At 45.9% G+C, this 25,644-nt stretch overlaps 1 protein-coding gene across 1 annotated transcript; it reads right to left on the reverse strand.

Moving 5' to 3' along the window:
• Positions 1-1,531: 1,531 nt before the first annotated feature.
• On the reverse strand, positions 1,532-25,438 carry GARS1 (glycyl-tRNA synthetase 1). The gene is made up of 17 exons (XM_053988732.1): positions 25,214-25,438; positions 21,906-22,007; positions 19,103-19,205; positions 17,913-18,054; positions 17,191-17,279; positions 15,763-15,839; positions 14,303-14,448; positions 13,675-13,824; positions 12,013-12,175; positions 10,885-11,049; positions 8,592-8,704; positions 8,136-8,276; positions 6,864-6,949; positions 6,273-6,382; positions 4,879-4,972; positions 3,416-3,606; positions 1,532-1,881 (listed from the first exon to the last, which is right to left on the reverse strand). Exons 1-17 carry the CDS (start codon positions 25,349-25,351, stop codon positions 1,756-1,758), a joined length of 2,136 nt encoding a protein of 711 aa, XP_053844707.1. The 5' UTR covers positions 25,352-25,438; the 3' UTR covers positions 1,532-1,755.
• Between the last annotated feature and the right edge of the window lie 206 nt (positions 25,439-25,644).

Genomic DNA, 25,644 nt, shown 5'->3' on the forward strand with positions numbered 1-25,644 from the left:
CTCTTCTGCATCCTTTTTTTAAAGCCTTTCCTCGCTGAGTGTCAGACCTGCTGATGCCAGGGGCTAACACAGCTAATGCTTCCCAAAGAGGATCAGTGCACCTACAGCTGACAGAGCCAAATCCTGATTTGGGATGCAGGAAGGTCGGGATCAGACCTCAGGTTCAGTTACCACAGACTGCCAGGGGGGCAGGCAGGTAAATTACAGAGGTGAAAGTGTCCTGGGCTGCATCAAAGGCAGGGCAAGGAGGGGGATCCTTCCCCTCTGCTCTGCCCTTGTGAGACCCCACCTGCAGTGCTGTGCCCAGCTCTGGGGCTCCCAATATGGGAAGGACGTGGAGCAGCTGGAGTGAGTCCAGAGGAGGCCACAAAGATGCTCAGAGGGCTGGAGCCCCTTTACTGTGGAGAAAAGCTGAAAGAGCTGGGGGTGTTCACCTGAAGAAAAGGTTCTGGGGACACCTGAGAGCCCCTTCCAGTGCCTAAAGGGGCTCCAGGAGAGCTGGAGAAGGACTTGGGACAAGAGCCTGAATGACAGGACAAGGGGGAATGGCTGAGAGTGCAGGTTTAGATGAGGTGTCAGGAGGAAATTCTCTCCTGTGAGGGTGGGGAGGCCCTGGCACAGGGTGCCCAGAGAAGCTGTGGCTGCCCCTGGATCTCTGGAAGTGCCCAAGGCCAGGCTGGACAGGGCTTGGGGCAGCCTGGGATAGTGGGAGGTACCCTGCCAATGGCAGAAGGTTGGAACTGCATGATCTTTAACATCCCTTCACACCCCAACCATCCCAGGATTCATGTTTTCTAACTCATCTTTCAATGAGTGTCTAAACCCAAGCAAAAACTTGGAGAACACTTCCCAGCCCTCTAAAGGGAAGGTTTCTAGCCCAGGGATTTCTCAGTGGGATGAGAGCCTGCAAGACAAGGTGTGAGGCCTCTCCTACCTGGCCCAGGCCAGGAGGGTTTAAGGCTCCCCAAAACCAAGGTCCTCCAACAGCACAGGGCTTTGAATCCCTCCAGTGCCCAGGGAAGTGAAAGGGTGCCTGGATCTTCTCCCACCTGCTCAGGGCAGCCTCTGGTTTCAGCCCTTGCTGCCAGAAGACATTGAATGAAAAAACAACCCTGCCAACTCTTCGCTGCTCGCTCCCTCAGCCAAGGAAACCAACTGTGGCCAGCAGGAGCAAGAACTGGAAAAGGATTTTCCAGCCCTTGCTCTGTTCTCCCATGTGCAAATGCTCCCACTGCTGCAGAAATACAGGTATTAAACACCTGCAGCCAAAAAAAAAGAGCACTGAACCCATCTCTTGAGGTGGCTGCTTGAACCACAGTGGAGAAAAGAGGACTGGCACTGGGATCACCCCGTCACAAACACAGCCCATGCACCTGGGACCATCTTCCACCAGTCCAGGGTGATCCAAACCCAGATGAAAGCCTGTGCATGAACCTGTAACATCCACAGCCCTGAGCAGGAGGACAAAAATGAGAGAAAAAAGGGGCACTTCTAAAGGAATCACAAGGCTGCAGGAACAGAGAGGCAGGCATATACAATGGTGGTTTTATTTGTAACACCTTCAGCTCGGGCTGCAATTATTTCAGTTTTTAAAGTTAAATCTGGTCAGCAATTGAGGAGAAGGAAAAAATACCCGAATAGTCCCTGTGTGCACAAACAATGCAGCTTTGAATAATACATGGTAAGTTTATTTCATATTAACATGAACAGTAAAAAGTGGACATTTTGACAGGATTTTACTTCAGGTCCTTTTCTTTATTCCTCTATTGTGTCCTTTTTGCCAGTCTCTTGTCCCTCAAATTGTGGATACTTTGCCTCAACATCAGCCCAGGTGAGATAACCGTTGGCCAGGTCTCGGATGATGCCAGGAAGTTCAGAGATCTGCAGGAAAAGCCACAAAGACATAAGAAACTCAAAGTCACCAAAATCAAGCTGGATATTTGTTTGATATTTGGGGGACATGGGCAATTTTTACATCAGCAATAAAACAGGTACGAAATATCTTCTGGAAGATAATTTTTGGGGAGAAAATCATTTATTAGGACACCTTAGATTATCTTTTATTAGGGTGATCCAGGAGGGAAATGATTGACCAAAGCAAGGTAATGTTGTGCTACAATTTGGGAAGGGAAAAAAAAGACACACATCCAAAAGACGCTGTAAGCCAGGATTCAGCTAGGCCCTACCTACTGTAAGACCAGCCCCAAAGAGGCTGCAAGTTGCCTTTTCCCTGCTCCTCACAGCACACTGTCATGGTGCAAAGGATCAGCCAGAAGGCTGAAAATGTGCAGAAATTGAAGGATAGCAAAGACTGCTGGTCGGCAGTGAGAGGTCACCCAGGTGACAGAGACAGAAGGAACTGAGGAACTGAGGAACTGGCACTGCCTGTTCCAGCCAGCCAAACCCCAGCCAGCTCAGCAGCCCCAGGCACTGCAGGTGCTTCTGTGGAGCTGCAACTCAGCCCCACAGGTGAGCACCATCTCTTCCTGTGCCTGGGGTGAAGGCCAGGGAGAAAAGAGCTTCAGGGACAAAAGAAAAACCTGAAAACCTCCCAGGACTGCAGATCCACAGCTCTGAGCAGAGGCAGAGCCCACCACAGGAGGTTCTTTACCTGGCTTTCAGGTACAATCAACACCTCTGCATGCAAGAAAAACAAAGCTTCTGCTCACTTTATCTGCTGGGCCAGCATCCTCTGTCTGACTGGGATCTGTTCCTGGGGATTTCTACAACAGCTACATTGCTACAGAGTTGGAGGCAGCCCCACAAGGATTAGTGACAGATCAGGATCAGCAGGGGATGCTGTCCCCAAGGCCAAAAGGAGCACCCTGGCTGTGCCAGCCCCCAAGCCCCATGTGCTATACTCAGCACAGGTGAGGGCACACCTCGAGTGCCGTGCCCAGCTCTGACCCCTCAGTTTGGGAAGGACGTTGGGACGCTCGAGCACATCCAGAGGAGGCAACGAGGCTGGAGAGGGGCTGGGAACACAAACCCTGTGAGGAATGGCTGAGGGAGCTGGGGGTGCTCAGCCTGGAGAAAAGGAGACTCAGGGCTGACCTCAGCACTCTCCACAGCTCCTGAAAGGTGGCTGTGCTCAGCTGGGCTTGGGCTCTTTCTCCAGGAACTGACAGAACCAGAGGACACAGTCTCAAGCTGTATCAGGGAAATAGAGGTTGGATATCAGAAAAAAGTTTTTCACAGAAAGGGTGATAAAGTTCTGGAATGGCTGCCCAGGGAGGTGGTGCAGTCACCATCCCTGGGTGTGTTTAACAAAGCCTGGATGTGGCACTGGGTGCCAAGGTTGAGTTGAGGTGTTGGGGCTGGGTTGGACTCGATGATCTTGAATGTCCCTTCCAACCTGGTCATTCTGTGAGTTGTGTGAGTTCTGTGAGTTGTGTGAGCTGTGTGCTGTGCTCACCTCGGCGCGGATCTGGCGCATGGAGTCGCGGTCGCGCAGCGTGGCCGTGTGCGGGGTGCGGTTCACGGTGTCGAAGTCGATGGTGATGCCGAAGGCCACGCCGATCTCGTCCGTGCGGGCGTAGCGCCGGCCGATGGAGCCCGCTGCATCATCCACCTTGTGGGAGATCCCGTTCCTGGTCAGTGCTTCGGCTGCAGGAACAGAGCAGGGATCGTTACACGCCCCCAGCACAGGCTCCCTGCACCCCTGATGCCTTAAGTTTTAGTTTTTGTATTTTCCAGATTCTGTACTGCCTTAGTGTGTGACTCTGAACTTCATATAAAGTGTTAGCAAGTTCTCCTCACAGTTCAGTCACACAAAGCAATCCTTTTCCAGCCTGAGGACCAAGGACACTGCTGCAGCTTCAGGCTCAAAAAGTGCAAACAACAGTGAATTGAGGAGAGCAAACTGGGGGGATGGGACTGCATAACCTGAAGCTGTAATTGGGCAATTAACCCCAATATGGAAATGGACCAAAACTTATAGAAGTGAGAAAACTCATGACCCAGCATCCATTTTGCATCCATCCTGGTTAGAGCCACGGCAGGCTCTTGGACTTCCCAAGGTGTATCCTTTGAAGGCCCTTTAATAAATCCTTACTATATTCCTTTAACTCTGTCTAGCCTCTGTTCCAGGTCAGCCTCTCAAGGCATCACCCCAGGCCTGTCCCTGGTGCAAGCAGCAACTCAGAGCCCCAGTTTTACTCTGACAGAACATCCAGTGTTCCATTCTTTGTAGGACCACAGGGTCAAACCCACCCTGCTCTCCCAGCTCTCCACATTGCACTACCACTCTCACTCCAAGAGCAAAGTCACCAAGTTTTTCCCCTTGTCATCAGTGCCATGACTCTGCTTTAACTCCAAACCCCAGCCTCAGTGTGCAGGGCACATCCAGAGCAGGGAGACCAAGTCCCAGGCAGAACTGGTGCTGACAGCAAAAGGCACTGTCTGACATGCAACCCCTGTTCCTACCCTTCATCTGTTCAGTTTTATGGCCCCCATCTTTCCCCATGATGCCCATCACCAGTGGGCAGCTTGGCAGAATGGTTGCAGGCTCGGCAGCTCTGGGACAGACTCAATAAATTAGGTGGCCAATAAAAGCAAAGTAAACTTTAATAACAAAACAAAAACCTCCACTGCTCCAGCTTCTCCTAAGCAGTGGGAAACATTTCTTTTTGACACAAAAGGAAAAAAAAAAACAGTGCCTTTTACACTCCAAACTAACACAGGGATGGTCATGGTGGTGGGTTTTTTGAGCATAGCTGAAGAGTTTGATGGATACCCAAAGCTTGTGGATACTCAGCTGGTTCAGGTCAACAACTCTCCCTGTGCACTTTGGAGAGCCACATGATCCCAATGCTATTTTGAGAGCCCTCTCTTCCCAGTGCACAGCCCCATCAGACCCAAAGTGCTTAACACACTTACATAATTCCTTGACAAAAGGCATGAATTCCTGATTCTGGCTCAGAGGAAGAACAGAGCACTTGAACGGTGCTACAACAGCTGGGAAGCTGAAGTACTGTGGAGAAAAGGAAAAGCACAAGTAAATAAATACAACTTTAGTGGTCAGATCAGCCTCTTAGGAGGTGAGAATAAGCTCTGACTGAGGCTGGAGGCAGGGTGAGTGTTCCAGGGGAGTCTCTGGTCTACTCTAGGACATCAGCAGTGACATCTCACACCACTGGAGCAGGACTGGTTTTCTCCAGCCTCCATTCCCCCTTATCTCGTGACAGCTGTTAAATGTTACCTCCCACCAGAATGGGTCTATTAGTGCCTTCCTAAGGAAATTTAACCTCATCTGAATTACAGAAAAATTAAGGGTGGAGGTGTCTTTCCAGGAGATTTAGTCTTAGGCACAGTCTAAACCAAACTTCCTCTTTGAGACTCCACAGACATGGAGCACATGCAGCAAAAAGGTTTTTAGAACCCTTCACAGACACCCTCAGAAAATAAAAATGTGCCAGAAGTGAGGGAAAACTAATAAAATCTTTCCTGGCAATCAGCAAGCAATGCATGTGAGATGCAGCACAATATAAAGCAGCCCAGGCTACATGGGAAGTAAATGGGTACTAGAAGGAAGGTAAACCCAGTATTTTATACTTCAGGAGCAGTTTGAGATTCAAAGTCAGCTGTGTCCTAACTCTGGGCTCCAGAACCTTGTTCCCCCAGTCATAAATGTACCACATCCTGTGACACCCAGGGACACAAGCACTTTTTTAATGTTGTATTTCTTTTTTATGAACACAATCCAGGAGCCAGGAACACTGAGCAGGAAGCAGCACCAAGTTTCCAGCCAGCTTCTCATGGGCCATCAGCAATGGCACAGAGCTCCACACCTGGGCACTGTCTGGAGGAAGTTCTGTCTGTAACACACACTTCCCTCTGGCCCCTGCTACAACAAAGCTTCAGGCCAAGGTTTTAGGGGTGTTCAGAACCAGAGAAGGCTGAATTTCACAGGGGACTGAGCAAACAGTCCATTGTCCATCCTGCTGCACAGAAGTATGATTCCAGGAAAAGCAGCAGTAGGAAAGGAAATTAAACACTGAAGATATGCCTTCCTCTGAGCAATGGAACACTGTCAAATGTGGATCCAGAAGGAGGAATTTCTCACCCTCTTGCTAGGAATCCAGCCTTATGCACACATGGCCCCAGAATGCTCTCATGTAAAAATGACATGTAGTCTGGCAAAACCAGCAATGCCACAGCCCAGCTGGGCTTTCCCTTCTCTACTGGGCACTGTGCAGTGCTCTTGGAGCCCTTTCCCTGGATGTCAGGGGAAGGCAGGTGCCTGCAGCTGGCCCAGCCTCAGGGACACTCACTGTTCTCTGCTCGTCTCCTTCCCGGATGCGGAATGTGTGCTCAAACACTGTGTACATGATCCTTCCAATGCCAAACGAGGGCTCAATGACATTTGGGATGATTTCTTCCACTGGAACACAAAAGAGCACACATCATCATTAAAAATGTGCTTAGACAAGAAAAAGATGTGGTTGCGGATGCTGTCTTTCTGCTCAGAAGTTCTGGTTATGTGTAGATGAGTACATGGAATAAAAGATTAAACATTTCTGCTCTAAAGACAAATACCTGAAATAGAGATTTGGACTTAGCTCATGTACAGGACACATTTAGGCTGTAGAAAACAACTCAGGGCCCTTTCTCTGGCTTCTCTGAGGAACTAAATCCATGCATTTTGGAAAGTTTTCTTCTAGCCCCCTTTCCTGTATCAGAACAAAAGCTCTGTGGAGATGCAGCCACTGACTTTCCAAAAGCCTTCCTACTCTTAAATTTCAAGGAAATTACATTTGGCATTATTCCTATGCTGTGCTACAATATTAGCAGGACAATGCTCCCAATAAAGTTCATACTCAAACTATCCTGCTGATGATCAAACAACAAAGAATCAAATTTACCATGTAATGTTTTCTGAAATCTCTTCACAGTAACCATGTCCTTTGTTAATAGAAAAGTTTTCCCTTCAGTTTCAACAGTGAATTCCCTGCAAAGGAAAAATAAGTCATTTAAATCTACAGCAATAAACAAACAAGTTTTATTTCCTTAATTGCATCACTTGGTTGACTCTGAGTGGGATGATAGAAGCCAGGGAAAACCCCAGAGATGAAAGAAACATGTAGCATACCCATTAAAAGAAATTTGCATTAATAATATAATTACTACATGTACATTAAAAGCAACCATTTTCATAATCACAGTGAACTTTGCTGTGGTTAACAGCCTGAAGCAAAGTCAATTGGGCAATTCTAAGGATGAAGCCTATACACCAAAGAGAAAAAGGGAGGCACACAAAGCAGGCACTGGACTATCAATAAAACCAAGGATATTCCTTGTAACTCATCTAGTGAACCATTTCAGGGAGATTCTGGATGGACTAAATTTCTTCTCTGCAATAATTTCTCTGCCCATTTTGAGTGTTGCTGTTTTTTTCTATACTCTCACATTCATAGAGATGTGAAAGAAATACATTTTAGCTCAGAGGAAGAAAGATGTGTTACCATTCTGTAATGTATTCATTTATCCTACACCTTGTACCATTTCAAGCAGGAAATTAAGTTTATTTTTTTTTGTTACTGCACCATTCGCTTTCCCCTAACACAGACAGCTGTTGGCCTGCTTCAGCCAAATCTGACAACTGTAAAGACTTGTCGTATTTTCAGTTCCTGCATGTGTTGTTAGGAAGGCAGGTCAAAGAAAATCATACAAATTCCTGCCACAGTAAACCAAAGGCTGTACCAAGTCCTAAAGCAGCTCACTAAACACTGGAGGATACTCAGGCAAGTTTTGCTTCTCATTTAACTATTTTGTTCCATCAGTCACAGAATTATTTTTTTAATTTTAAAGTTTTAAGTCTGTCCTGGTCCACTCTCAAACCAGAGTGGGGAAGCTGGTAAACAATTCCCATTTCACTGAACTGTTTCTCTTCTGGGATGATCCTACTAAAGCCAGCAGCTCATTCCCACACAGACAAACAAATATTTATGTGCATACACCCAGAGATATGTTGATGGGTGACCACCAGTGCCTGGGGAGAGCACTCAGACATCTCAGATGACCCACACAGCCTGCTCTCACAAGGAAACCGGTTTCAGGTGGCTCAAATAAATGCAGCAGCCCTTTGGAGCCCACATCAGGATGTCAGAGGAAGGTACCACACACACAGAGCTCACCCTTTCTCATTGAGCAGCTGCTCCATCTCGCTGATGTAGCACTCATCACACATGGAAAGGTATTCCATCACCACCTTGGCATCCTTCTTGTAGGCTTTGCCAATGGCTCCCTTATTTGCCTCAAACTGAACAATGTTGACTGTTCTGTACAAGGCTGTTAAGGAGCTTGTGAGGACAGAAAGCAGGGCCTGGTTCCTTCATTATGTCAAAGTTAATTGCTACACAACACAAAGACATCTCCTCCACTACTGGATGAAGGAACTTCCCTCCAAGAGAGGAAAGGAGTAACAAATGCTCAGTTCTTTCCAGGTCACTTCCCAAAGTCATGCTGGCCTGTAGTTGTAGGTTTCCCTGTTAAATATACAGATGTAACTTGAAAGAGAGCTGTGCAGATCTCCAAGACATCTCCCTGTCCAATCCCTTTCCACTTGAGGAGAAGCTGGTTTATTCTGAAAGGATATGGGTTCTTTGAGATGCTTCTCAGCTATGAGAGGAACTTTGGTGGCACGGGCATGGCAGGAAAGGTCATAGCAGGAACGATCAGCACAGCCAACGATCTCAATCCAACCCTGAAAAAACAAAACTGGAAGCTTTCACCAACTCACTTAACCATCAAATATGTTTATTCACCCTTAAGCCCTCCCTGCTCCCATGACTGTTTTTTCTACATAATTAGCTCTGTTACAATAAGCAGCCCTCCCTCACCACTTGCTCCCTCATTTGAGTGAGTCTATTTTTTTCCAGAGGAAATGATCAGTCATCTACCCAGTGCCTGTGTTCAGGGCCAGCTTTTCCACATGGCTTGGCAGAGCTCAGCCCTGTGCCAACAGCTTGGGCTGGGGCCAGAGCACACAGTCCTATCACTCACATGCCACAGGCACACAAGGCATCATGTCCCCAGGGCTCTGCTTGGCCACTGGACACACAGCAGGGAATCAACCACACTGGAATGGCCAAAAGCCTGGCTTAGGAGCTGCTACAACACAGGTCACCTGCAAGGGAAGCTCTTAATTCAGTATTTCAGCATGTATGGCAAGGAGCAATCTCAGAACACCGTTCACACTGGATTGGTGAAGCAGCAAATACAACCTCCCTCTGGATTTCCTGACAATCCCATGTAAGACAAGGCTCAGCAGCTGCTTCCCACTCACTGTCACATCAGTGTGGGATGTACAGGCAGCCAGATGTTGTGTGGTTTTCCAAGCTGGAGTGATATAGCAAGGTGTCAGAAAAGGCATGTCAACAGAAAAAATCCCTGTGCTTGACAATCTTGGTGTTCCAGGGTATTTTGGAGGATTTTACAGAAATTAGGCTATTAGGGTGTTGCAGTTACTTCTAAGAAAACACAGAATACAGGTTCATGTGGCTGTTCAACCTAGAGAAGAGAAGGCTCTTCCAGTGCCTAAAGGGCCTCCAAAAGCTGGAGAGGGACTTTGGACAAGGATATGGAGTGACAGTACAAGGGGGTATGGCTCTAAACTGGAAGATGGCAGGTTTAGATTGGACATTAATAAGAAGTTCCTCCCTGTGAGGGTGCTGAGGCCCCAGCACAGAGAAGCTGTGGCTGCCCCATCCCTGGAAGTTCAAGGCAGGTTGGGATGGGGCTTGGAACAACCTGGGATAGTAGAAGTTGTCCCTGCCCATGGGAGGTGGGTTGGATCTTTAACCCACACCACTGTATGCAGTAAATTTATAGAATGGATTTTAAGCCACTCAGACCACTTCCCTTCTTACAACTGAGCACTGCAAGCTGATACAAACATTTTTGGTCAGTTAAGTAACAAACCAAAGCATGGTCCAGCTCCCAAGGTGTTCCCACACCCCTGGGATTGCTGTGCTCACTCCTGGGTTAGCCTGTTGTACACCCAGCTCTGTGAGCATTGTCCTGATTATCATGACAAAGCTTGCAAAGCTGAATAATCTTATTTACAAGGTGTGGCCCACACCATGTCCAGTTTTGGGCTGGCTGGAAAGATAGGCTGTGAACTTGTGGAGGTCAGCTATGGACATTTAGAGGAAGCCATTCCTTCAGTCACTTTTCCAGGCCTTTTCTATATGAAGACAAATCATTCATTTGAGCTGCAGGAGGTTTGGGGTTTTTTAATCTTCAGTTTGGTAGAATTTTACTGGCTGCTATTCCTCTAACGTGCTGTAACAAAACACCACTAGTGATGAGTCTAAATCCAACCAACAAGACATGAGGGAAAAAAAGGCACTCATCAAGGCTTGAATGAAAAAGCTCTTAATGACTCAGCAGGAAGATGGCAACAAATCCTTGAGGAATTTTTCTTCCAGTACCAGCTGTCTGAACTGGCAGGAGTGAACTCATTTCTCACAGCATGGAAGAGGGAAAGGAAGAGCAAGCATTCAAAGAGGAAGCAATCTGCCCTGAAATAACACCTCCAGCAAAACAAATCCTTCCCCACTGCTTTTACAGAGGTTACAGTCTTTGGAAAGCACCAGGACTCAGTTTCCTTTAACTCCAGACAAAATTTGACCAGTGAAGTGTCCCCAGGCTCCAGCAAAGAAGCCTGGACCTACCAAAGCAGCATGAACAGTTCAGAAACTTTGTGCAGGGAGCTGAGCTGCCCCTTGGTCCTGGATTCAGAACATTTCAACTGCACTACGTGTGTTCAGACCAACACGGAGCCGGACAGACGCATCAGACCCACAGCCCTAACTTAAAAAAGCCAGAAATAAACCAGATCTGACAGGGGTTCCCCTTCCTGTTTGCACTTTGCCCACTTACATAGGAGGTTTTGGATTCTGCATCCCAGCAGTCACAGGCATAATGAGCCATCTCATTCTCCATGTGCTGTCGGAAGCGCAGCTTCTCCGGGGATACGCCGACCTTTGTGAGGAAGAGGTAGATTCTGCCGATGAAGTAACCGAGAACAGAGTTATTGATCACACCCTGCAGGGAGAAAAAGCAGGAAGAAAACACCCACGTGAATTCCTAAGGAAGCAAAGTCATGATTTGTTGAACTTCTGCAGGCAACCTGACATGTTACAGACAGAACTTGTGGTTAAGTTCTGTCTCCCCTGAAGCCATTACATCTCTTCAAATTCACCTCGTGCCACTGGCAGCATCTCCATCTGATCAAACAGTGAGTTCCTGTTACTCCAGGACTCATCACCCACTGGCTCTGAGGATCACCTACTTGTAAATACCCCACTGTATGCAGCAGTGCAGTCACTGGCATTACAACAGCTGCACCCTGCAGTTCACAGCTGCAATACAACAGAGGGATGGTGTTCTTTTTAATTTTTTTTGGCTCTTGTTTTTGCGATTTTTTGCTTTGTATATGTTTTTTAAAGGCAGTGTTTTGGTGTTTTTTGGGGGATTTTTTACATTTGGAGGTTGGAGGAAATAGGGTGGAGGAGGTTGGTAAATCAACCCATTCATAATTAGATTAATCAGGTAGTGACTCATCTAATTGTGCAAGCCACATACTCATAGGGATGAGCAGCTGAATATGAGATTCCCAGCTTGTATTAATATTCCTTACTGTCACTCTTCGCTAGCTAAGTGTGAAGTTTACCTTCCAACCCCTATCCCAGCACCACTTGTACTCTTCTGGTAGCAAGGGCCAGGCCTAGATCTCAGTCTTACTGACTCACTGAAGAGAAACTACTCATAAATATTAGAGCAAACCCCAGCTGGCACCAACACAGCACAAACTTTGTGTAAGCCCAGTGATCCATGCCCTCAGTCCTGGATTCAGAATATTCCACCTGCACTACGTGTGTTCAGACCAACACGGGACTGGACAGGCACATCTCTCAGAGCCCTAATTTTCAAAAGCCAGTTTGTAACCCAGCCTTGAGAGCAACAGTGCAGGGAGCAAGCTGGGTGTGCCTGCAGGAGGAAGGTTACCTGCTGGACAGCGTCTCCCAGCCGCATGACGTGCGCAGACTGCCCGCTGACCTGGGCCTTGGCCGAGTACAGGAGGATGTTGAGATCTGCCACGTTCTGAAACTTGGGGTGGTTTTTCTCACTGGGGTCCACAAAGTGCTCAATTTCTGCCATGGTGAATTCCCTAGTGAAAACAAACAATCACACACACATTAAATATTTTATGCATTAGAGCCTAACAAACCATTGTGCTTCAGCTTCTCACAAGTCAGTAATTTAAAATCATAGGCAGACCCAGCCAGGACAAGGGGCAGACTAGAACATGAACCAGTCTCATCACTGGATTTAGTTTCATCTTCAAATTCCTAACAAAACTTTCTACAAATTCATCTAGAGCTCTCCAGGCCATGGTTAACACTACTGTAAATCAGAGCAGAGAACACCACCTTGGAAGTACTTCCAGAAGTTCTCTAAGGTTTTTCCAGACTGCTGTGATGCCCATATTAGAAGCAGTTGTTCCTTACAGGGTCTGCTGATTGAATCAGTAGCTTTAACTCATGTCAGAGACACCAAAAATAACCAGGTGAGGTGGTAATTTCCTGAAGATAATGATACTGCTACACACAGCAATGGCATGAATTCTGTTTTAAGAACTTGTCTTTAATATATCTTTACTCAGAGATTGATTCTGAGCCTTCTTGCTTGAAATCACTTTCCACTGAATTAGCTCGTTATCAACAACCTTTAAAAAAGCTCTAGGTAATCATTATCTGTAAATCACAACCATCAGGGTGTAATTTCCTGTGATTGCATAATAACAGTCTCCAATAAATGTGCCACAAGCATATCATTTGTATTTGACTGAAGATGATTTCAATGAGAGAAGTTCTCATTTCCAGATGAGCAAAACAGAACAGGAGGACTGAGGAAATTCCTGAGTTCCCTCTGTGCTGAGGATGCCACGGCCTCTCAGTGACATTTATATCACCACAAAATAATCAATTACCAAGTTTACAACATGTACTGCCTGTGCATGGGAGCTCTTGTTCCAAATTATATGGAAGAGACTTCCAATTAGGATAGATCAATTTAAAATCACAGATTATCCCTAGTGAAAGGCAATAATCACTTTTATCCAAAGATAGAACTGAAAGTAATTCCCCATAACCCTGAGCTTTCCAGCTTGACTGATCTTGCAACACAAACACTGGTCCTGAGTCAGGTTATCTCCCAACTTCCCCCCTGGAGCAAGCTGTAGGGCTGCAGAATCTGCAGGACTGAGACAAGGAAATATTGCTGCAAGGTCAAGCACGTTTTGATTTCAGTTTCAAAGCAAATTGCACAAACATAATTAAATAAGCAAAACCCTGTAGAGAACACAGCTACCTTGGATATGATTCTTTTAGACTATGATGGAAGCCAAATCCTGTCAGTGAAACTGAGTTTATCTCTAACACAACAATTATTTCAGAGATTCTACTTCTCACAAGCCAATCTTAGAATTCTGTACTTAAAACCTAAACTGTGAATTCATCTGTAAAGCCTGAGACTCACCAGGCACATCACCAGGATTCCTCTGGGAGAAAGCACTAAAGTGAAACAATGCTGCACAAACCCTGGAACCAAAGGAAGATGCTCCCTGCTCCCAGGTACCCTCCTGCTGAAAGAGGAAGTTGGCAGTACCTCACTCTGATAAGGCCGGAGCGGGGTGAGATTTCATTCCTGAAGGAATTTCCAATCTGGGCAGCAGCAAAAGGCAATTTGCCTTGGTTAAACTCCAGCAGACGTTTGAAGTTGAGGAATATTCCCTGTGCAGTTTCTGGCCTCAGATAGCTGAAAAGAGATGGAGGAGAGGAAAAATCAGGAAGATTTAAGGGTGAGGAAAGCAGGGAGAGAGCCACAGTTGTTACAAAACTTAGAGGTGAAAGTTTTTCTCTTGAGACTTTTAATTTCGGGCAAAAAAAAAAACAATTAAGCAATAGACTGAAGGGGCAAAAACTTCACCTCCTTCCTCAAACAGGTATCCTGAAGTAGGTTTTCTACAGCCATGAAGTCACTGACAACTAGAGACAAAACTACTCCAACCAGCAAGGGCACAGCTGGCATCTGTATTTTGGGTGCTTCAAGTATTTTCCTGATTCTCCAACAGCCCCTTGTTTCTCCTGCCTTTCCCCAAGATTTCAAGGAATGCTGATGTGCTACAGGAGGCTGGGACTGAGAGGCAGGGGAAGGCTACTCTAGAGATTTCATTTTTATTCCAAATCATCTCTAAAGCAAGGAAGAGTGTGAGCAGAATGAAATTAGCACCTACCCAGGCATATTTCCTCCAGGCCCAATGGAGGTCTTGAACATCAGATTGAAAGAAACAGGAGGGGACAGGTCATTCCCAGTGACAGGGGACTTCACATTGTAGTTCACAAAGAGATCTGCAAGCTCTTGCTGGCCATAATTGTCCAACTAATACCAAAACACAAGAGAATTATTTTAATTACTAGACAAGATAACAGGAATGAATGTCCTCTTTATCTTTTACTGAGCGTGATCTACAGCTCTGAATCACCTGCCCAAAATATTCCCTTCTAACCTAAATTTTCAAGCAAGCTAAAGTCTGAACCAGTGATAGAAGAATACACTGCACATTTGCAAACCCATTTTAGTAATAGGTCTGGGATTTAGTCATACCACAGGAGGTCTGAGCTTAAGAGTGGGTGTAAAGCACAAGGAAAGTCATTGGGACTGCACCACCACCCACCAGAACAGATCCTTTTGAACAGATTCAGCTAAAACATAGGGAGCTCTGTGCTGGGAGCAAAAAAAAATACAGCAATGAGAGAGAAGAAAGCTAAAATGTCTGCAGGGTTTTGTTTGCATTCATTTCTTTTTCCTCTGTTGCTTGAAACACAATATTCAAGCTATGCATTAGATGCCCTTTCAGAGCTGTTCTGAATTTCTAGTTGTCCTGATCTTTCATATTTCAGGAAAAAAATCCAAAAACAGGATATAAAAATACTCTATTAATAGAGAGATTTCCCCAAAGGATGGTCAAAGTTCAGTGTTGTAGTGTGGAAAACCTAATGACAGCTGCTCAGTGATGCAAAACACTGACAAAAAAGTTTCTCTTTCTGGAAGGAAATATTCATTCAATGCATGGCTTTGGAAGCATTGATCCTAGAAGTCATGAGAACAAACATTAAAAACAAAGAAAAACAAAATTAAAAAAAAAAAAGGCAAATGTTTGTACAGTTGTTCAGGAATGTCAGACTGAACACCAACTATTCTCATGGTAAACACAGGAAAAATCTTTGTGGGGTGCCAGAGACAGAGGAACAAATCTCCAGTGCTTCAAAGCACTGAGATAATTTCAGAACAAAGCAAATCAGTGCTGAGCTGACTCAAAGAAATTCTGACAAAACTTGTGATCCATCTCTGCTCCTTTGTATGACAATCCCACAGAAGGGATTGACAAATGTAAAAGCTTTTTGCCAGGGTATGAAGTGAAACAGAGCAAATCAACTCCAACACTGAGCGTCAGCCCTACCAACCCAACACTCAAGAGATTCATTAATATAACAGCAGTAACTCTCCAAAGCAGTCAGGGAGATGTGGTTCACCAGCAAGCTCAGAGTATTTATGAACAATTAGATTGTATTTGAGAGGATCTCTGGGGTAAAGACTTTTGAGCATCTTCAGGAAAAGAAAAGGGCCACTGCCTCTGGACTCTAATCACACACCCCTCTCCCTGAAGCAGCCACCTCCCCGTGCAGCACCCACCTGTGTTAGAACATTTTCCATTTCTGCCTTTTTCTCTGCCGTGCACTTCTTGTCAGACATCAGTTTCTGCAGGTGAGCTGTAAGAAAAGTTGGTCATGAGTTTAGATTGCAACTCCATCACTGACTCCAGTACAAAAGAGCTCAGAAGGATCCCCCAGAATGAGTTAAGTGACATCCACAACTTGTCCTGACGGTGTCCACCAGGGTAATGCCCTGTCCGCAGGGCAGTGGTGACCTACAGTTCACTGCACTGGTGTGCCACAGGGAAAACAACACATTCTTACCCAGTTCCTTTCCAATATTATTTCTCTAAACCCAAGCAGTCCTTAGTAGTCCTTTTCTTGCTTTCTACTACACAGACTAGAAATTAAATGTCTGATCCCAAGCAGCAAGGCTGATTTTTTTCACAGAGGCAGGTACAGAGCTGGTACAGTGGGGCTGGACTGCATTCCAGGTTACAGCACAACATCCTCCCTGACACACAAGGACACACAGTGATGCCAAGACTTCCCACTCTTGTTTGAAAAAATCAATTTGACTTTTTAGTCAGTAACAGCTCAGTTTGGCAGTAACAGCAGGTGGCTGTTCACAGGGAGGGGCTGCAGAACACAGGGACACACTTCTTTGATGAGGCTGCTCAGCACAGGAGGCAGAGGTTGGATGGGCTTCTTTTGAGGTTTTTTTTGACAAAAAACAATTCTTAATGAATATAATGAAAACTGCTTTAATGCCAATATAGATTCTTCTGCATACTTGAATTTAAAGGAAAAGGCTCAAAAACCAGAGAGCACCATTCACTTAAGCAGAGTGAAACAATCCTTTCATTCACAGTGGAGCTGTACATGATGAAGTTTTCCAACAGGCTTCTTATTTCCGACATTCCTTCCTGTGACTTTCTTGGTTTGTTTTTCCAAACAAATTTTAATAACGAGGAAGAAGCGAGAGGACTTTGCAAATCAAAGAAATGCCGGAGGTCTATTTCTAAGGTACACATGAAAGTCATCCACTGCCACGTAATTGACCTCTCACAGGAAAAACATATTCTGATCTCACAGCATCAATCAGATGTTTCTCAGTACTTAAAAAAGCAACTGAAATTCAAGAAAACTAAGACCAGAATGCACTGGAGTACAAGAATCTTGTTATATAGGGAATCCTTGGCTTAGACAACACAGTAATCTTTCACAGCCCGATGACACTGGGTTTTATAAAAAGGGACACAATTGTGTTTTCACCAGAGATCCTGAACTTCACTTAAGACACTAACAGAACCTATGGGATTTTTGGTATGGTATGATTAATTACTGCAAACACAAGTATGAAAGACTGGCTACACCAGCAAGCTTTCCTTGAGAAAGATTCTCTTTCCCAGTGCTTGTACCACTGCAAGAAATCCCCAGGCTCACCCAGCTTGGAACAAAATCAAACCTTTTAAGAGATGATCGGCACGAAAACATTCCCCATTTTTCACATCTTTCACCATGAAGTCAGCAAACTTGTCTACATGACCAGAAGTCCTAGAAGAGATGACACAAAACAAGCATTGTGACAGCTGCCACCAGACAGCCCAGGCCTGTGTGATCCCAGTAGACAGACCTTTATCAAAGTGAAATCCTTCAAAAACTGCAGGCTCACTCCTGCTTCAGATTACAGAGTCATGTTAAGCAGCATCACCCCTCAGAAAATATGATCTGTGGGAAGTATCAATGTATCTAAATCTTAAAATGAGTCACAAAGATGACACTTACTGCCTTCAGGAACTGCATCATGATCAAAACTAGACATAGCTGCAGTAGTGAGGAGTAACCAGTAATTCAGGTGGAGATATTCCCAGTGTTCTATATCTCAGCTGCATGAAAGCTTCTGCCCTTTTCCTTGTCTTCTTAATCTTTTAGAAAAAGGAATAATGACAATTTCTTACCTAATGGGACTGCTAGGAGGCTTTGAACTCTCAAATGTGAGTGCCACTGCTGTCCCTGACTTATGGAACAAGAGCTTCTCACACTGACAGGTGCACTGGTACCTAAATATGGTGTGAAACTGGGTGACCCAGACTCAAGATCCCTGTGCATAATTTTACAGAACACTGTAAAAAGCACCTATGAGCAGAAATTACACACTGCAGGTAAAAAAAAAAGACCCGTATTTACTTTAGAACCGGTTCAGGTGTGAGCATGGTGCAATCAATCTCCAGGATTTGCTCTTCCTGAATAAAGTGATGTCTCCATGCTTGGATGATGTTGTTCTTCAAAGCACACCCAACAGGCCCAAAGTCATACAGACCACTGACTCCTGCAAAGAGGAAAAGGTAAAAAAGAAGTGTGAGATTGTACAAAGCTGCACTGTTTGGAGGAGATGTCTTCCCTTCTCAGCATTTCTATCAGCTGGTTTCATTTTATGAGCATGAAGCACATTTCAGCTGCAGAGTACTGAGGCATCAGGCAGTGACAGAATCTAAAACTGATAAACTCCTGCAACCAACAACTCTAAAAGCCACATTTTTTCCATCAATGGATTCTGTTTTGTGGAAAGTTTTGTGGGAGCAATCTATGTGAAGGAGGAATCTGAATACAGAAGAAGTGATCATACACGAGCTGAAGCAGTGTTATTGTCAGTAATAAATAACACATATCTGCAAATCACCAGTGTAGCTGCAAAGATTAAAAAAAAAAAGCCAATAAAACAACTCAGAGTGTTTAATTTGGTATCTAAGGTGAAAGAGCAGTAACCACAGAGGCACTGTGCTGCCTCCTGAGATGCTCATATCAGCCATCTGAAGAGGTTTACAGCCACATTTATTCACCTGTGCCATAAAATTCATTGGCAAAGTTCATTGAGGGAACAGGTTCTAAAGTTCACAGGGGGTTTGAGCATTATTGGTTTCCTGGTGGGCCATTCACTTAAAAGCTGGACTCCATAATCCTTGTGGGTCTCTTCCAGCTCAGAATATTCTGTGATTAATTTGCCAAGAGAAGCTCAGGTAGAGATGAATGGTTATGAATAAGCTGATGATCTCCGTAAGCCCCAAACACTCTACCCTCAGCAAATAAGCCATCTTCTACCAATGTAATGCTCAGGACATGCATCATAAAGTCCACTCATTTCCATTCAGAGAGCACAAGACAAAAATTGAGCCCCATCCAAACCCAAACACTTCAGGAAGCATGAATTTTTGAAAGGTTTACAGACTCAAGCAGGAAAGTTTAAAGCAAACTTTAAAAACAAAACCTCTTGTATGCCACATTAATATGACATTGTTAGAGTGCAGTATTTCACCCAGCTAGAAAGACCAGAACATTAGCCTAAAGGGATTAAAATGTACATTTCTTCAAACCCATACCTCCATAAATAGAAAAGGCTTGGTCATAGAAAAACCTCCTTTTGAGAGTGTCTTCCATCTTAACTCTGTCCACGATGTCATCTTTGGGCTGTAAGGCCAGCTCCTGTAAGTCAGGCAAAACAAAACCAGTTAACAGCTCCTGATTGTGGCAGGAGGACAAATCCTCTTCACTCACCAGTGTGAGTGAAAAGTCTGCAAAGACCACTTTGAAGAAAAGGTATCCTGTCAACATCCTCATTTTCCAAAGAGGAATCTTCCCACTGAGATTCAAGTGCTGAATTATGAACATCCTTGTCTGAATGCAGCATCATTTCAGACACTTGAGGTGGACTCATGACCTAACTTTCCTTGAGCAAGTTATCCTCAGCTTTCTTCACAATCACTGCAAAAAAATGCCAATTTCAAAACCAATTCTGACCTTCTTCCCTCTCCTGATTATGAAAAGAGCTTTAAGTTACCATCTCAGACTGCACACATCTAACTCTTGGCATATATAAACCTTTCAGTAAAGTGCTCCTCACATGAAAGAATTTTGACTATGAAGATTAAAAGCAGCATCATCCTTGTGCTTTGCCAAAGGGATGATTTTAGGTATTTGTGCATGGAAAATCTATTTGTAAAATTTAGGTCTGCACTCAGAAAACTTGGGAGTGCCTTAATGCCCTGACAAGATACTGTGACAATGTTTAAGAGCAGACTCACTACTTTCTCTGACAACCTGTGATTTTTGCAATCTAATCCATTAGTGATGTCAACAGACTTCAAAGATCTCCTTCAAGGCAGTTGTTTTGATCATTAAGGCAGAGTTAAGCCCAGAAGTGCAGTAAATTCAGATCCTCCTGTCTCAGACTATCATTTTGAAAAGCCTTTGGGTAACAAAAATTATTGTCCATGTGTTTTAAACTCCCCCTTTTCTATTATCTATAATGGCAAATAAATGTGGTCTAATTTTAAAAGCACTGTACTCTGTGTACTCAGCTGCTCCACCCTGCTCAAAGCTTCACATTCAGAGCTGCTCTGAATGTTCAGGATGCCCTTCAAGTAGGAACCACAGGGCTTGAAACCACCACTGCTGCCTTTCCCCAAAGGTGGAAGGGACTGTGATCCTTGCTGGGAACAGCATCAGGAGAGAAACACTCCCAGTACTGGAGTGCTGCACTCCCAAGGGCAGATGCTGCATTTGCAAGATCACCCTTGCACTGACAGCCCACACAAATTGTGTAAGTGCTAAGAAACCTCCCCACTGCATCCTACAGGCACCCTCCACCACAAAGGTGGGACTCACAGGGATACCACAACTCCAAACCTGCCTACTGACATCCACAGGGACACCAGGACCCCTCACCTGCCTGCTGACATCCACAGGGACACCAGGACCCCTCACCTGCCTGCTGACGTCCACAGGGACACCAGAACTCCAAACCTGCCTGCTGACATCCACAGGGACACCAAGACCCCTCACCTGCCTGCTGACATCCACAGGGACACCAGAACTCCAAACCTGCCTGGTGACATCCACAGGGACACCAGTACTCCAAACCTGCCTGGTGACATCCACAGGAACACCAGGACCCCTCACCTGCCTGGTGACATCCACAGAGACACCAGAACTCCAAATCTGCCTTGTGACATCCACAGGGACACCAGGACCCCTCACCTGCCTGGTGACATCCACAGGGACACCAGGACCCTTCACCTGCCTGGTGACATCCACAGGGTCTCCAGGACCCTTCACCTGCCTTCTGACATCCCCCCAAACTTCTGAGGGTTGGTACACAAAACTGGGAAAACATCTAGATAGTATTTCCTCCAGGATGACCTAGTTATCAATGCAGGTTTCATGCAATGGTTTCAAAGCCCAGTCCCTATGCTGAATACTCAGTAAAAATTACATTTTTTTGGGTTTAGTGTATGTAAACAGGCAGCCACAAGGCCAGACCTGGCAGAGAGCAGCACCTGTTCATCCCACATGACAAACAGGGTCCATGTGTTTCAGTTCAGGTGAACTCACATTCTCAGTCAGGCAGCTGTAAGAAGTGCTGTAAATGTATTCACTCATTAGTTCATTTATTTTTAAGAGTACCACCCAGGCACAACTACAATCACATTTACATGAAATAGAAATTAGAAAGAACCTGGGTGAATCTGCACAAGTGACTGTTTTTAAGCTTCAAGAGTTTCTTTTTGTTGTTTCAGTCTAGGAAGGGGAGGGAAGCTCACAGGATAAGAAAGTGTATTTTACTTCTTTATTCATCTAAGGACAACAAACTTCAAGTTCCATCATTTATATTTTACAAAGACTTCAGAGCTTGGCTGTATTGGAAAAAGGGGATACAATTTCATCTCTCAGGCTCAGAATAACTACAGGTTATTTGAAACATCTAGAAAAACTTTGTTACTGTAGCAAAAATGGGTGGTTTCTAAAGAAACACATTCTATGACAGACAGGGAATTTCAATGCACAAAGAATCTGAAAATTCACTCCATTGAACAGCAAGTGCTTTGACTCTGCACACAAAAAATCTATACAGCAAACAAAGATTAGTGAATATACACTCAATTTCAGCTTTGATTACTGGGCAACCTGAACTCATGTATTTGTTTCCACGCTCATTTAATGCCAACAGAAATTAGTGTAACAGGTAACAAATGAAATTGCCACTAGCTGGAAACCTGGAAAAACTACTTCAGAAGTGATTCAGTCTAGGACTGTTTAGAGCAAATCTGCAATGAAGAATTCAGAAGAGATTTCAAGGCTTTTCAGACAAAACTGTGGAGCTCAGAATTTAATTTCCAGACTCACCTTTGCTTCTAGGACCCTCTTCCGAGCTTTGAGCTCTGCTACAGCTCTGTCTATGTCCACCTGGGGAGCTTTCTCTTCCTTCAGCTTCCTCACCAGCTCTCCCTAGGGGAAAAAGAACATTATAGATTCATTTTTTGCCACAGATGAGATCTCTCCCAGCTCCCCTGGCAATCCAAAAGGAGATTTCTGTCCAGCCTGCACACAGGCCTCCAGAGGCTGCAAGTGAGAAACACACTTTTAAGAGTTAGCAGAGTAGACTTCATAAGGGAAATTCAACCGCCCCACACAGCTGTTAAACCACAGACCTGCTATTCAATCTCTGTGTGGAATTATATTCCTCCATGTACATCACATTTCCACAAATTCCTGGTTTCTGTCTTTGAGGATGCACTAAGTGAATTCTCACATGGTGAACACAGGTTTTGTGCTCTCCATCTCCTTCTACAAGGCTTCTCTTCCTTCCACTCCTTCCCTTTTCTTCAAAACCTATTTCAGACTTCTTTTCCTCTGTTCTACCTGATCAAAACTGGCCAGTAAGGACACAAATTTTCAGAAGAAAGTCTCACAGAAGACAGATATTTGCAGCCCAATATCTAAGCAAAGAAAACGTTGCATTTTGAGTGAAAATTGTTATAATTTTTAAAACCTGTTCTGTAACTTAGAGATACAACAAAGTCAACAACAAAATAAAAATACCCTTAAAAAAAAACCCCAAAGCCTAAATATTTCAGAGCAGCAAAACCCTGCAGTGGGCTTACAGGAGGTCTTGACCTGAGTTAAAACCCCACCACCTTGTTACAATTGCACAGAGGTCTCTGCCCTCTGGGGATGATTCTCTCCTTTCAGCCCAGGGAAATGCTCAATCCCTACACACCCAAAAGGGCTCTTTTATGAACATGATCCTCAGCTGTCAAGCCCAGCTTGACCCTGGAGATAAATGAACTTAAATTCTTCCTTTGAGTCCACTCTTCTTCACCAAAACCAAGATCTAGCTTGAATTACTGAGGAGGACAAAGGTGCTGGAGGAAAAAGCACAGTGATGTCAAAGCTTCCCAATGAGATGTTCTAAAAATGGGATACTCCAAGTTCAGCATTTTTCTTGCACCTTGCATATCTTGAGCAGAAAAAAAAAAAAAAACACAATCCACAGAGATTAGAACATTTCCACAATACAAACTTTTTCTTTTTTTCCTGAATTCTGAACTTTCCTGACAAATACATTACAGGTAACTGAGAAAGCAAAGCAAAGAGAATACACAGACTGCCATTCTGTAATCAGATTAGAAAAGATAAAAGTGCTCCAGAGACCAAGGGGTTCAAAAGCACATTTTATTAATAAAAGGATGTCTCCGAGGACTGCATTAAAACACACACAATGAGAAGAAGGAAAAATAAGAATCCTGTCAGGATTAACCCCATCAGCTACACGAACAGAACAAATCTGCTGTTTGCTTCCTCTTAACTACTTAAACAAAAATGTGAAAGTTTCACTCTGGGGCTGAGCACTGCAATTGCCATTCCTGGGAAACGTGGCAGAGGGAGGGATCGGATCTGGTGTTTTTTTCTTTTAAAGTAGTAAGTCCAAATTGCCTTTGTTGAGACAGGGGGGTCGGCAGAGGAAAAACATCAAGGCAGCAGCAAAGCAGCTCCTGCTGACTCAACAGAGCCCTCACCCTGCTCACTGCTGAGCATCCAAAAGCAGCACACAGCAACTCTTTGTCTTGACCTATAAGTAAGAGTGCTCAGACGTAGCAAGAAGGAAAAAAAAAAAAAAAAAAACAACAACAAACACAACTGAAGCAAATAATTACGCCTGCTGACAGGACTCAATCTAATTAAAGCTCCGATCTCCAGCCCTGCCCAAGAGGAGGAGTGCACAGCAGCACTCGATGTGGCAAATTTTGCTGCAGCTTTGTCCCACAGACCAGCAAAGCAGGGAGGGATCCACCCCTGGATCACGGCAGCTTATTGCATCAGGCACTGCTGCAGGAAGATAGGCTGCTCCCTCTCCATAGGCTGAGTCCCTTAGGTTTAATTAAACCACTTCTCCTGGAGCTGCCAGACACAGACTCCTGCATCCAGAGGCATCAACCACCCCGATCCTTGTTATCCCCTCCTTCTCCTCCTGTGCAAATATCTCCGGGAGTTCCTACAGCCAGTTGTACAACACAATATATGTGGCCCCAGCTGGACTATTGTTTATTTTTCCCTTGGTGGCCCACACCCCAGTTTCAACCTCTGAAAAAAAGGGGTGCCTTGGTATTCACAGGCAAATGACAGCACCCAGGATTTTAAACTAAATAAATTGGCTGGTTCTAGAGATCATTGCTTTATTTACAAGCAGCTCTCTTGCCAAGGCATTATGCTGTACAGTGATTCATAATAAAAACTCACTGAAGTGCTGGCATAATTAGAGGGCCATAAATCCACTCATTTAATGGGGAAACACACGCACAAATCTGCCAATACAAGGGACACACGCATAGCTCTGTGTGCAGCTAAGGAGAATAATATGGATTCAGCCACTTAAAGGAGGCACATGGGGGACACACAGGAGCAGGTCTGGCAGGTGGTGAAGAGAGGAGAAGGAACTCCACAAGGTTCATTATTGTACACAGCCAGAGTGCCAAGATTTATTTAAGAAATGAAAATACAACCAAATCCTTATTTGGTAAGAAGGATGATAAAGGTAAAAGGAGGGAGATGGGTAAAAGGAGGGTGATGCAGCCCCAGCTAAAAGGACACATCACCCACCTGGATTAATTAGATGATGACATGGAAAATATGCAAAGGAATTACCATCCCTTACTGCATCAGGCAAATATGCAACTCCAAAGAACGTCATTCACCTCCGGAACACGGCACAAACTCAGCTCTAAGGGGAGCCCGAAGGGACGAGGGGGCTGTTTTACACGGGAGACGCGAGGAGGGGCCTAAGGCAGGGCACAGAGGGGACACCCAGGTAGGCTGACGCACAGATCCAGCCCTGCCAGGCGGCTCCGGCACCGCGGGGAGGGCAAAGAGCCATGAGGGGAAACCCACACGCGCTACCCTCCCGCACCGCCTGTGCCCGAGGGACCACCCCTGGGCAGGGACCTCGGGGACACCTATGGGGACACCCATGGGGACACCTATGGAGACACCCATGGGGACACCGGGGGGCCCCTCCAGGCCGCGCAGTGCCCGGAGCCGCCGCAGCGCCCGGGGGGGATGCGCCAAGACCCCCCCGGGGGGGCCGGGGGCACCTCCCACAGCCCGCCCGACCCCCGGGCGACACCCCCGAGCCCCTCCGGGCCCGGCCGCGTTACCTGCTGCCGCACCGCGTTCCGGAGCGGCGCCAGCAGCGCCTCGGCCTGCGGGCCGTCCATGGCGGGGGGGGCGGCGGAGCGGAGCGGGCGGGCGAGGCGGCGCAGCAGGGCGGGCAGGACGCTACGGGGAAGCGGCATGAGGAGGAGGAGGAGGAGGGGGAGGAGGAGCGGGCGGAGCGGCGCCCGCCCCCCGCATGATGAAATCGCGGCCGGGGTAAAGCGCGGCGCGGGTGCAGCGCGGCACTTTCCGCACCGGGGGCAGCGCCCGCAGATTCGGCACACGGGGTGGGGGGGGAGGCGCGCGCGGCCGGCAGGGGGCGCGCACACGCCGCGCCGCCAGTGCGCGCTCCCGCGGCCCCACCCCCCCACCTCCGTGAGGGGAGCGGCGCGCCCCCGCGCGGCGGGTGCGGGGAAAGGCCGCGCCTGGCACC

This window comes from Vidua macroura, chromosome 1, assembly GCF_024509145.1.
Source record: "Vidua macroura isolate BioBank_ID:100142 chromosome 1, ASM2450914v1, whole genome shotgun sequence".
NCBI classification, from domain to species: domain Eukaryota; kingdom Metazoa; phylum Chordata; class Aves; order Passeriformes; family Viduidae; genus Vidua; species Vidua macroura.